The sequence below is a fragment of the Staurois parvus genome, unplaced genomic scaffold (genome assembly GCF_062004578.1).
Source record: "Staurois parvus isolate SC_StPar_1 unplaced genomic scaffold, SC_StPar_1.0 ptg000443l, whole genome shotgun sequence".
Lineage (NCBI taxonomy): Eukaryota > Metazoa > Chordata > Amphibia > Anura > Ranidae > Staurois > Staurois parvus.
In genome coordinates, this window is record NW_028318239.1 from 200,685 (window position 1) to 214,157 (window position 13,473).

Genomic DNA, 13,473 nt, shown 5'->3' on the forward strand with positions numbered 1-13,473 from the left:
TCTGCTGTAGCCCATCTGCTTCAAGGTTCGACATGTTGTGCATTCAGAGATGGTATTCTGCATACCTTGGTTGTAACAAGTGGTTGTGTTACTGTTGCCTTTCTATCATCATGAACCAGTCTGCCCATTCTCCTCTGACATCAACAAGGCATTTTTATTCACACAACTGCTGCTCACTGGATATTTTCTCTATTTTGGACCATTCTCTGTAAACCCTAGAGATGGTTGTGCGTGAAAATCCCAGAAGATCAGCAGTTTTTGAAATACTCAGATCAGCCCTCCTGGCACCAACAACCATTCCACGTTCAAAGTCACTTAAATCCCCTTTCTTCCTCCTTCTGATACTTAGTTTGAACTTCAGCAAGTCATCTTCACCACCTCTAGATGCCTAAATGCATTGAGTTGCTGCCATGTGATTGGATGATTAGCAATTTGCGTTACCACGCAATTGAACAGATGTACCTAATAACATGGCTGGTGAATGTATATCACAATATACATGCCAGTTCTAGGTATAAAATACTTGAGAAAATGCACTGCACCTTCCTGGGTCCAAAGCATTATAAATCCCTGCTACAACCTCCTGAAGGACAGGGCAGTAGGATTGGCAAGAGGCTGAAGTTCTGCCAGAATTCATATGAAGGCTCTTACTCTGCCCCTAGTAGAGGATCTTATGAGAATGTTTATGAACACTTTGAAGTCTAGTTATAAAACATTAGACAAATGTCAAAAGAACAAAAACAGAATTGTACTGGTGCTATCACAGCCCTATTGGTACATGAGCAGTGAAGGGGTTAACACAAAAAGATCAGTGAGAACTGCTGGTCCTGCAGCCAGACGTGTCACGAGATGCAGAATGTAGCACATCCAACGCAGAGGATCAGTAAATGAAGTCCTAGAAGTACGTGTTATAACTGATAGTACTTAGTGCTTATTTAGGGGGTCCCAGAATGAAGGCTACAAGATCACACAGAACATCTGATTTGCCTTGGCAAACCTTCATAAAAAAGCTGCACTTTGAAACATGTTGCCTATAACCTCCCCACGCTACCCCACCACCCAGGAGGACTTCTATCTTGACTTCAGCAAAACGTGAACATGGAGAACCAGCAGCTTCAGTGATACTCTTCCATCGCTCTCACTTCCATCAGCTGGAGTTTTGACAGCCCGCTGGCTCATCTTGGCTCTGCTACATCATACAGGTACTCTGTGCACAGATCTCGTGGACTTCATTCTGTTAAAAGTAGATGTTAAAACTGATAGTACTTGGCACTTACATTTAAGGGTTCACTTACTGGTCCTTTGCTTTGGTGTTCTACCTTCTGCAAGTTGCATGAGTGTCAGGAGCTTTTCAGCATGCTGATTGAAATATCAGCATATTTTCTTTAAGAGATGGAGCTGACAATACAGTAATTTCTCTGAAAAATATATAGTAACATTTTGTTCAGTTTGCGCAGATGCTTCTGATATTTGTATAACTAATGTTTTAGAATAATGTACAGTTGTGTTCTTACTTTGTTTTGTTATTTTATCACAGTACATCATTGCCGGATCTCTGACAATTGCAGCTCAGAGAAGACCCAACATCTGCTTGGTGAGTTCTCCCCCCCATTTTATAAGTAGATAGAAAGTGCTATAAAGCTGTGCATACATTTTCTCCAAACCTTGGAAACCATTATTATTTGTATTATGTACTTGGGCTAGATTGATTTACAGTAAGTATCACAACTCAATGTCAGCCAGCAGCTGCAAAAGCAAAATAAAAAGAAGTTTGAAGATGTTGCAAAGGCAACTAAATCAATCAAGGGGGTGAAAAGTTTAATTTACAATAAAAGGCTGCAAACACTCTGGTTTCTTTTGGAAAAAAACAATGTAGCAATACCCCCTTGGGGGTTGCTGATGAATTTGGATCTCTCTATAGTCCTGCACAGCCAGTTCTTTAGCGTTTTTCACACAGCGTTTCATCTTCAGTCAGAATATCAGACCTTGAGCGTTGGTTTTGTTGTTTTATTAAGGGGATTAAACTTTGATGGGGTAAAGGGGTGTATAGGAAGCCCAAGGGAACCAAAATCTTGAGGACAAATCTTCCTGAACTATTCACAGCTTCTCCTTTAAGACACATAATCTCTTGTTGGAGTACTAGCCAGTAACTTCAGTTGCAGTACCCCAGACACCAGATGAACTACTCTTCACCCAGTCTGGTAACTTTACTCCCTGAGCAGGTTATTTGGCTTCTGTTCCCTTTAGGTAGGTGCCCAGTTACTAGAAGGGGACAAATCTGGTTTCCTACCATAGTGCTCCTTCCTCTATTCGTCCAGAGGGTGTAGGTGTACTCACTCAGATCCTCTCCTGTACAGCTTGTGGAATGGCTGCTGCTTCCAGGCCTATCAGCTGTGCAACTCCTTCCATGCCACACAGGCGATCCTCTCTCAGGGGACCAGTGAGTCCTGAGCTTTCCTCCTGTGTGACTCCAGGCTCGCAGGCAGGCCCCATCACAGCAGGCCTCCTGGCAGCCTTGATTCTTCAATCTCACATCTTCCTTACTCCATCTCCCATTCTTTTCCTGCTACTGAGCAGGCTTCCACACCTTTTAAGAGAATTCAGGCCCTTGCCAAGCCTCCTGTTGGGGATTTGCTGAGGTACCTCAAGTGCAGCCAACCACTTCTGAAATCCACTCACTGCCTGCAAAGCCTTCCTCCGAAAGTCTCAGGGCAGGGGGAAATTCCTGAGGGGCTGGCCTGCAGAGTCTCTTAGTCCTGACCCAATTTTGACCCCTCTGGCTATTGCACCTCAGCTGCTAACAGCTCCTGTCTAACCATCAGGGATCTAGCTTCACCTAGTGTACCTAGTGGAGGGTGCTACAAAAATATATTACATTTTGTACCAAGGATTGTGCAAGAACACTTCTGCCTGGGAAGCAGAGAGGAGAGAACCCTGAGGTCTGACATCTGCTAACCTGTCACTTTCCTGATAACATGTCCGATCTTTCAGCTGCTGAGTTTTCATGTAATGTTACCCCCAAAGAAGCTGTTTTTGGTTAGACGGGTTCTTTCCCCAACCCTGCACAGCACAGCAACAACAGTCCATTCATGCCTGCTCATTAATCAGATTAGGGGGTGACTTTTGAAAATGTATTTGCTAGTAAAGCTTAGGAAGGGATTTGAGGTGATGCAGAATACTCCAAAACAGAATGTAATGCTAGCAGAGGACACTTCTTACTTAGCAGCTGCAGCATTATATAGGCAGACTGGAACAGTCCACATGAACATGATTCATGGCTGGTGACCATGAAGTAGTATGAGCACAGGTAAAAGAAGATTGGAACAGTCCATGGGTCACAGCTGGGGATCATGAAGTAGTATGAGCACAGGAAAAAGAAGATTGGAACAGTCCATGGGTCACAGCTGGGGATCATGAAGTAGTATGAGCACAGGTAAAAGAAGATTGGAGCAGTCCATAGGTCATGGCTGGGGACCATGAAGTAGTATGAGCACAGGTAAAAGAAGATTGTAACAGTCCACGGGTCACGGCTTGGGACCATGAAGTAGTTTGAGCACAGGCAAAGGCTTTACTCAATAAATCCTGGTACACATACAGTCTATAGATTCTGCCTCTTACAAAGTGATCCAGCATTCAGTCCATAGGGCTCTGGGGGCATTCACCCCTCTGCTCTCATCTCACAGATCCATCCCCACTGGTGGGGACGAAAAGCACAATCTCCTCAGGGCACCAGCAACCTAGCTTCATCTGGGCACACCTCTCCAGGAATTGGCTAGGTCATACCTCCTAAATGTCTGTGATTTTGAGGAATTGTCCCTGATTTATAACAAAGTCCTTCTGTCCCTTTTATCTCATTTGTCTCTCATTTTGGTCTGATCTATATAGTTGTAGATAAAATTAACTATTTATAATATAACCACTTTACATCTGCCCTATAGCAGTTTTACTGCTTCAGGGCAGCATTCCTGTGCAAAATCACATATTTTCTGCGATACGGAGGCGTGCCGCCAGAGGAAATCTTCACAGCATGAACTGATCTACAAGCACTGGCAAGCAGTTGCTGCAGAACGTTGGACAGGGAGGAAGAACAGGGCTGTGTTGTGACGGGACGGGGGGAAGGGGGGGTTCTTGAATCATATCTGGAACACGATCCTCCAGTTCCCATAGTAAAAGCATAGTACCAAGCATATAGCTAGGCATACACTTAACCTTTTGATCACCCTAGATGTTAACCCCTTCCGAATCAGTGTCATTAGTACAGTGATCAGTGCATATTGTTAAGCACTGATCAATGTATTAATGTCATTGTTTCCCACAAAGTGTCAGTTAGTGTAACAATGTCTACCGTAATATCGCAGACCCGCTATAGGTTGCTGATTGCCGCAATTACTAGTATGAAAAAATTCAAGAATACGTATCATGGTTTGTAGATGCTATAATGTTTGCGGAAACTAATCAATATACAATTATTGGGATTTTATTTACCAAAAATATGTAGCAGAATACATTTTGACCTAAATTTATGAAGAAATTTGATTTTTGAAATTTTTTATGGGATATGTTTTATAGCAGAAAATATTTTTTTTTTAATTCAAAATTGTCAGTCTTTTTTTGTTTATAGTGCAAAAAAGTAAAAACCGCAGAACTGATCAAATACCACCAAAAGAAAGCTCTATTTGTGGGAAAAAAGGACATCAATTTCATTTGAATACAGCGTTGCATGACTGTGCAATTGTCAATTAATCACCTGCCCTCCAAAAGGATTTACCCCCTTCCTGACCAGGCCATTTTTTGTCTTTGCTAAAAAAAAAATCCCAATACGTGCAAATTAATTGGTGTACATGAAAGTTATAGCATCTACAAATGGCAGTATATACAGGTGAAACTTGAAAAATTAGAATATTGTGCAAAAGTTCATTTATTTCAGTAATGCAACTTAAAAGGTGAAACTAATATATGAGATAGACTCATTACATGCAAAGCAAGATAGTTCAAGCCGTGATTTGTCGTAATTGTGATGATTATGGCTTACAGCTCATGAAAACCCCAAATCCACAATCTCAGAAAATTTGAATATTACATGCAATCAATAAAACAAGGATTGTACATAGAACAATATCGGACCTCTGAAAAGCATAAGAATTCATATGTACTCAGTACTTGGTTTGGGCCCCTTTTGCAGCAATTACTGCCTCAATGCGGCATGGCATGGAAGCTATCAGCCTGTGGCACTGCTGAGGTGTTATGGAAGACCAGGATGCTTCAATAGCGGCCTTCAGCTCTTCTGCATTGTTCGGTCTCATGTCTCCATCTTTCTCTTGGCAATGCCCCATAGATTCTCTATGGGGTTCAGGTCAGACGCGTTTGCTGGCCAATCAAGCACAGTAATCCCACGGTCATTGAACCAGGTTTTGGTGCTTTTGGCAGTGTGGGCAGGTGCCAAGTACTGCTGGAAAATGAAGTCAGCATCCCCATAAAGTTCGTCTGCGGAAGGAAGCATGAAGTGCTCCAAAATCTCCTGGTAGACGGCTGCGTTGACCCTGGACTTAATGAAGCATAGTAGACCAACACCAGCAGATGACATGGCTCCCCAAATCAACACAGACTGTGGAAACTTCACACTGGACTTCAAGCATCTTGCAGAGTGTGCCTCTCCATTTTTCCTCCATACTCTGGGTCCTTGGTTTCCAAATGAGATGCAAAAGTTGCTCTTATCAGAAAAGAGGACTTTGGACAACTGATCAACAGACCAGGTCTGTTTTTCTTTAGCCCAGGTAAGACGCTTCTGACATTGTTTGTTGTTCAGGAGCGGCTTGACAAGAGGAATACGACATTTGAAGCCCATGTCCAGGATCCGTCTGTGGGTGGTGGCTCTTGATGCACTGACTCCAGCCTCAGTCCACTCCTTGTGAAAGTCCCCAACACTTTTGAATGGCCTTTTCCTGACAATCCTCTCCAGGCTGCAGTCATCCCTGCTGCTTGTGCACCTTTTTCTTCCACACTTTTCCCTTCCACATAACTTTCTATTAATGTGCTTTGATACAGCACTTTGGGAACATCCAACTTCTTTTGCAATTACCTTTTGAGGCTTTCCCTCCTTATGGAGGGTGTCAATGATGGTTTTCTGCACAACTGTCAGGTCAGCAGTCTTTCCCATGATTGTGACTCCTACTGAACCAGACTGAGAGACCATTTAAAGGCTCAGGAACCCTTTGCAGGTGTTATTGCTTAATTAGCTGATTAGAGTGGGACACTTTGAGCTGAGAATATTGCACCTTTTCACAATATTCTAATTTTCCGACATTGTGGATCTGTGGTTTTTATGAGCTGTAAGCCATAATCATCACAATTATGACATATCACGGCTTGAACTATCTTGCTTTGCATGTAATGAGTCTCATATATTAGTTTCACCTTTTAAGTTGCATTACTGAAATAAATGAACTTTTGCACAATATTCTAATTTTTAGAGTTTCACCTGTATACTGGGATTTTTTTTTTAATTTTTACTAGTAATGGCGGCGATCAGTGACTTATTGTGGAACTGTCACAGACATCCCCAGTGACACCAATACAGTGATCAGTGCTAATAAAAAGCACTGACACTGTACTAATGGCACTGGGCAGGAAGGGGTTAACATGTGGGGCGATCAAAGGGTTAACTGTGTGCTGGGAGTGGTTTACTCTGGGGCTGTGTCTGTGTGCTTCACTGTAAGCACACCGCTTTGCATGGCTGTGCAGGAGCTGACAGGGGAGAGAACTGTTTTGTTTACAAACAGTTCTACCCAAACCCCCCCCTCGGAAATGCTCCACAATCACTGGGCGCCGGCGAGTAATCACTGGCTGGACCCGGTGATTGACAGTCGCGGCTGTGAATGGCGGAGCGGGTAGGGCGCACGCGCCCCCTACCCGGAAATATAAAAATCACATATATATATATATATATATATATATATATATGATTTTGCGCACCCTTGCCGCTCTGTAGCATTATTTCTGCTATAGGGCGGTCGGGAAGCAGTTAGTCAATGCAATAAAAGACAAGAAATGAATTCAAACTTGCAATGCATACAAATGGCTCCTCGGACGAAGTCCACCTCAGGTACTGTAAGGGTGGAGGTCCACAGATTGTTTGGCCGCACTGGTGGTGTCCAGGACTCCAAGAGATCCGAAGCCGACAGCCATGACGTCACCAGAAGCGGAAGGCAGAAGAAGGATCACTGATTGGTGTGTGTTCGGAGCATGCACGCTCCTTCCTCAGGTCTTAAGATCAGCCATCTTGAGTGTGGCTTATAAGGGCAACTCAGGTGGGCGGACTACAAAGGCCAGCTAGCTCGCACATGAATAGGCATTTTCAAAAAAGACATTTTCATTAAAAAGGGGGGAAGGGCTTGTTGAATTACAGACCATAAGGGTCCTTTTCTCATCAGCAGTTAGAGCAGTCTTGTGACTTCTATCAAATCTTGTAGGAGGAGTTTTCATTCTCCTCTGATTGTCCTGTGAGTCTGCATGACCCGTGACCCGCTGTCTGGACAGGGCTGATCGGTATATATATATATATATATATATATATATATATATATATATATACATACATACATACATACATACATACATACATACATACATACACACACACACACACACACACACACACACACACACACACACACACATATATATACATACATATATAGCAGTTAAAGGGGTAGTGCAAACTGCAGCCCTCCAGCTCTTGTGGAACTATATGTCCCATGAGGTACTGCAAGACTGACAGTTACAAGCATGACTCCCAGAGGCAGAGACATAATGGGACTTGTAGTTCTGAAATGCCTGGAGGGCTGCAGCATGTGGTCAGCTTTCATATTTTAATGTCAAATCTTTCACCCAAAAGGAACAAGACTATTTGTTGTAACTTATAAATTGTTAGCTGGTGTTTGGCTTCAGTTTGTTAGTGTATTTCTATCTGCTAGTACATTTAAACGGACAATGCTGCTGTCCAAAGGTGTCCCCTGTACTTGATCATCCAGAGTGAGGCGCTCTAATACAGGGCGTGTTACTGGCCAAATGAGGTGAAAACAGAGGGGAAAAACGCCTAAAATAAGAAATGCAGCCACCAAGTCTAATGATTGGTAAGCTGCAATATATTTTATTGTCGGTTTTGGGTTTAATACAGCTTAAACACTTTGCAAATGTTATAAATAAGGCTGTTTATGGTATTGTTATGTCATTGGTTTATTCTTCCTGATTTCACTTTACAGATCAAAGGCTCTCTGTCCCTGAACATCATTAGCTCCATTTTCAGCACGTTAGCTGTGATCTTAAACATCATTGATTTGGGGACCATCAACTGCCGCAATTCCTATTACTATAGTAGCTATGGTGTGTACTATAATAGCTATGAAGCTCAGAGGCGATGTCAAGAGAAACTTGTAAGTGTTATTCTTTTTTTTTAGTTAAATGTTCTAGCGATCATTTTTTAAAAATTATTTTTATTATATATTTTATTAATTTAAACATTAAAAAAACAACACATTACCAATCACAACAAAAACATTTTCCTATACATATTTTCCCCATTACCCTTCCTTTATTCTCTGTTTTTTATTCCCCCATATATATCTCAGTATAATTTTTTAAACTATTTTAAAATAAGTTCCCGTTAGGTGTATTGGTAGCATATGAAATCCAATGCATATCCATCATGAATCCCCAGTCTACCCTGTCAAAAGCTTTCCCAGCATCTATCAACAGGACCATTGATTTCTCTCTCTTAATTTTTTGCAGAAGAAGTAATGATCTTAACCCATTATCTTTTCCTTCTCTTCCTGGGATAAACCCCACTTGATCTAAGTGAATCCATTCTGGCATTAAGTCTTTCATCCTAGTTGCCAAGACCTTTGCATATAGTTTTGTATTAATATTCAGCAGCGATATGGGTCTATAGCTAGCGCAATGGGACCCATCTTTCCCATCTTTGGGTATAATTGTAATATGTGCCTGTAATGACCTATCTTTCCCATCTTTGGGTAGAATTGTAATATGTGCCTGTAATGACTCATTTTCATCTCATCTCCTAGTGCATTCATATATACACTCATTTTAGGGACTTCTTGTTCTTTAAATTTCCTATAATATCTCACTGTGTAGTCTTCAGGTCCAGGTACTCTTCAATGCAGCTTGAATTTCTTCCTGTGATATTGGTTTTTCTAGAGTTGCCAGACTTTATTCTCCCAATCTCGGTAAACCCACTTCCTCTAAATACATCTGTCTTTTTTTTAGTTCTGTCCACCTCCCCTTCTTTTAGATTTTTTGCTTTTACATCATATAACTTCCTATAATATTTTTGAAATACATTAGTGATATCAGTGGTTGAGTATACCAATTTTCCATTATCTTTAATTTTCTCTATAAAGTTCCTCGATTTCTTATTCCTTAATGTTCTCATTAAATATTTACCAGGTCTATTTCCCCACTGATATCTTTCTCTTGCCATCATATTAAATATTGTCCTCAATTCTTGTTCCATTAAGTTAATTCATTTCTTTTTTGGATTATTTTATGATGAATATTTTTTACTGCTCTCTTTTTATGTGATTGTTCTAGTTCATATAATTCCCCTATTAACATATTTATTTTCTTCTGCCATTCTCTCTTTTTTTTCTGTTCCTATAGCGACCAGTATTCCCCTTATATATGCCTTATGCACTTCCCATACCATAGCAATTGAGACTTCTTCAGTCTAATTTATTCTAAAATATTGTTCTATTTCATTTTTTATTCTTATTTCTGTCTCGTGAGGAGCGTCTAATTTAATTTCCACATATTTATCTTATTTTGTCCTCTTCTCCATTGTGAATTCATTGTGACAGGTGCATGGTCCGATATTGACATAACATCTATATCCACTTTGACCAGAGACTCCAAAAGTCTATGTTCTATCATTATATAATCCAGTCTGGAATACATCCCATGTGCAGGGGAATAGAACATATAATCTCTGTCAGGGCTCCAGGAATGACCAGAGGTGTGTGGACAGACACAGGGAAACACAGACTTCAGGTATAGCGTGTAAACAATATATTTTATTAAGGGCAACACAAACATAAATGCAGTGCAACAAACCAAACCCAAAGCTAACACAAATACGTACAACAAGGTGAAACAAACCCAAACCTTAACTGATATATATATATATATATACACACACACACAGTCAGGTCCATAAATATTGGGACATCGACACAATTCTAACATATTTGGCTCTATACACCACCACAATGGATTTGAAATGAAACAAAGCGTCAGGCTGGACCGCAGGCACCAAGGCGTCAAGCTGGACCGCAGGCACTGGGGCATCAGGCTGGACCGCAGGCACCGGGGCGTCAGGCTGGATCGGGTCATTCGGCTGGATCGGGTCATCCGGCTGGATCGGGTCATCAGGCCGGGGAGGATCATCGGGCTGGGGAGGATCATCAAGCTGGGTAGGATCATCAGGCTGGGTAGGATCATCAGGCTGGGTAGGATCATCAGGCTGGGTAACGTACACTGGGTCGTTAGGCATCCGGGCATCAGGCCAAACAGCGGGCACCGGGGCACCAGGCTGGATAACAGAAGGCGGGTTCTCAGACCTCAGGCTGACCGGTTTGGATACTGGCAGGATGGTACTGGTTGAAAAGAAGTTTCGCTTCTTCTTGGTTTTAGTTACTGGAGCACTGTAAGTAAACGCAGGTCTGTAAACGGAGGAAGCAGCTTCTACAGATGACTTCTTTACAGGGTTAAAGGCAGGATAGGTGCAGGGAATGGGAACAGGGAACTGACATGTGGTAGATAGCAGGGTATACTGGGCTGTCACTGGGGGTGCTGTGGGAAATGGAGGAAGAGAGCTTTGAGCATAGGAATGATTAGAAGCAGGACTGGGTTGTTGCAAGCTGACTGAGGCTGGGTGTAACAAATCTGACCACGACTGTAGTACTGGTTGAACAAAGCTCAGCTTACACAAAGCCTGTCTGACCAAAGACTGTACTGCGTTTATACAATCCACTAGCACCTGTTGTGAACATGCTGAATAATGCTCCAAGAAGCAATCCGGATCATCCTCCAATAACCATACCAGTGACTCTACATGGTCTGCACTAAATGGCGGCAAAAAGTCATCCCTGCTTTCAGGGGTACTAGATAAAGCCAACTCCGCACAAGCCTGAATCAATGGTTGCACCTCAGAGAACTCTGTGCCCTGATCTACTAGGAAATTAGCGATCCGTATGCATTCTAGCAGCTGATCCCTGGCATACTCCTTCAGAGTCTGATAGGCATAATCTCTGTCATCTAAGACTAGCAGATACAAGTACAAAACCTCCTCAGGATGCATTCTTCCCAACAACAAGCCAAGATGGCTTCCCTGTGCAGCCACTTCTGGTCAGGACTGGCCTTGGTGTAATGTCAGGGCTCCGGGAATGACCAGAGGTATGTGAACCTACACAGGGAAACAAAGACTTCAGGTATAGCATGTAAACAATATATTTTATTAAGGGCAACACAAACAAACGCAGTGCAACAAACCAAACCCAAAGCTTACACAAATACGTACAACAAGGTGAAACAAACCTTGTTGTATATATATATATATATATATATATATATGGAGCACAACATAGTCAGGCGGGCCTGGCCGGTAGCTAACGGGCAGACAAGGTACAAGGAGTAGGCAGAAGATTGGTCAGGAGTAGCTGAGGTCGGTGCAGGCAGAGTTCAAGCAGAGTCAGGATCAAGCAGAGTCAGGATCAGACAGGATGCAGGTACAGGGGCTCATGGGAACAATACACCAAGGTCCTGACTGCAGGCCTGGCCATTCCTTAAATACACCTCCTGCAATCAGCCTCAGGTGATGGCTTGATTGCAGGAGTAAGCTTCTGGCTGCTGAGAGCACCCGCTGGCCAGCCCTGGTACTGCAGCCCACAAGGCAGGTGAGTCCCACCACCATTGGCGAGTCCATTCCTGACAATCTCTTTCTCTGGGGTGTTTAATTCTCCAGGAATCCATATGTTGACACTGATATAACATTTTTTTGAATAGATTTTAAACATTTACCTCCATCCCACTGCACACATGACCAATGTAACCATCCAGGGATCCATGCAAAAATTAAAATCTCCTGCCACAATTAGTTTGTCCTTCCTAAAAACAAAAATCGACCTTCAGGATCCACCAAACTATCTTCTGTATTAAATCTTAAATTCTTTGCTATACCAATTGCTACCCCTTTGGCACGTTTTGTTGGTGAGTCTACAAGTTGGATAGTATTTAGAATATAACTTAATATTTCTTTCCTGAGATAAATAAGTCTCTTGTAAAAACACTACTTCAATAGAATGTTGATATTATTCTTTAAGAATCTTTTGCCTCTTCACCGGGGTATTCATTGTCTTCACATTATAAGTGATAAAATTAACCTCCTCCTCTATTTCCTTTTTTTCCTTCTATATTCGTCCCAAGATAAGTGCAGATATCTACAATCAGGAACAAGAAGATATCTCCACCATAGTTCATACATCCCATACCTCCCCTTCTACCCCCCGTACACTTCCACCCACCCTCTCTCACCCCAGCTTGGAAGCCCTTGTCCCTTATCTTGCCTTTGGATCGTTTGTGGTCCTAGTCCCATTGTAGATTCCATTTTGGGGTGAAAATTGACCACACACACCCAACCAAACCCGTGTCTCCAGTCCCTGGGTCACAAATCCAACAGGTGTGACCTCCTGTTCCCCACCTGTCTTCTAAGATTCTCACCCTACCTAGGGAAAAAAAAAAATTCTCTCCACCTCCACCCTTCCCTCTTTTTTCAACTACACTCATTTATACGTTTCCAATTTCATGAGGGAGAGGAGGAAGGAGAAAAAAAACTGACTGCCATCTCTTTTTATTCCCGCATTTTCCTTAACCCCTTCTACCCATCTTGGAATGTCTGTTATCTGTAATTTTAATCTCTCACAAAAGTCCCGTAGTTCTCCTGGGAACCTCAGTCTAGCAAAGCGTTCATCTTTCAATCTGATTAGACATGCTGGAAACCCCCATCTGTATTGTACGTTTTGTTTTCCCATCTGTCCCAGTAATGGTTTCAGAGTTCTCCTTCTAGCCAATGTTTCTGATGCTATATCAATGAAGATTTGTAGATTTGTTTCTTCATATTTTATTTCTGGTATCTCTCTTATCTTCTTCCATAGATTTGCTTTATCTTCATATTAATTAAATTGTTATATCCATCAATCACATCTCTGGGGGTTTCGCTCACTGCTCCTTGGGGTCTTCCAATGCTATGTACTCTATCGATTTTCAATTGATCTATTCATCATTGCATTAAACACTTTCCTCATTATCTTCATCAAATCTATTCCTTGAGATTCGTCAGGCAGACCCCGAATCCTCAGGTTATTCCTCCTAATGTCTGTTCTCTTGATCCTCCATCTTTATAGC

General features: G+C 42.1%; 1 protein-coding gene across 1 annotated transcript in view; it reads left to right on the top strand.

Annotated features, from left to right (window-relative positions):
- The window catches only part of LOC149453973 (membrane-spanning 4-domains subfamily A member 8-like), a 64,514-nt gene that overhangs the window by 27,094 nt on the left and 23,947 nt on the right, over positions 1–13,473 (top strand). The window contains exons 4-5 of the mRNA XM_089687987.1: positions 1,538–1,594; positions 8,262–8,432. Of these exons, the coding sequence (XP_089544113.1) occupies positions 1,538–1,594; positions 8,262–8,432 (228 nt within the window). The remainder of the gene's footprint in view (positions 1–1,537; positions 1,595–8,261; positions 8,433–13,473) is intronic.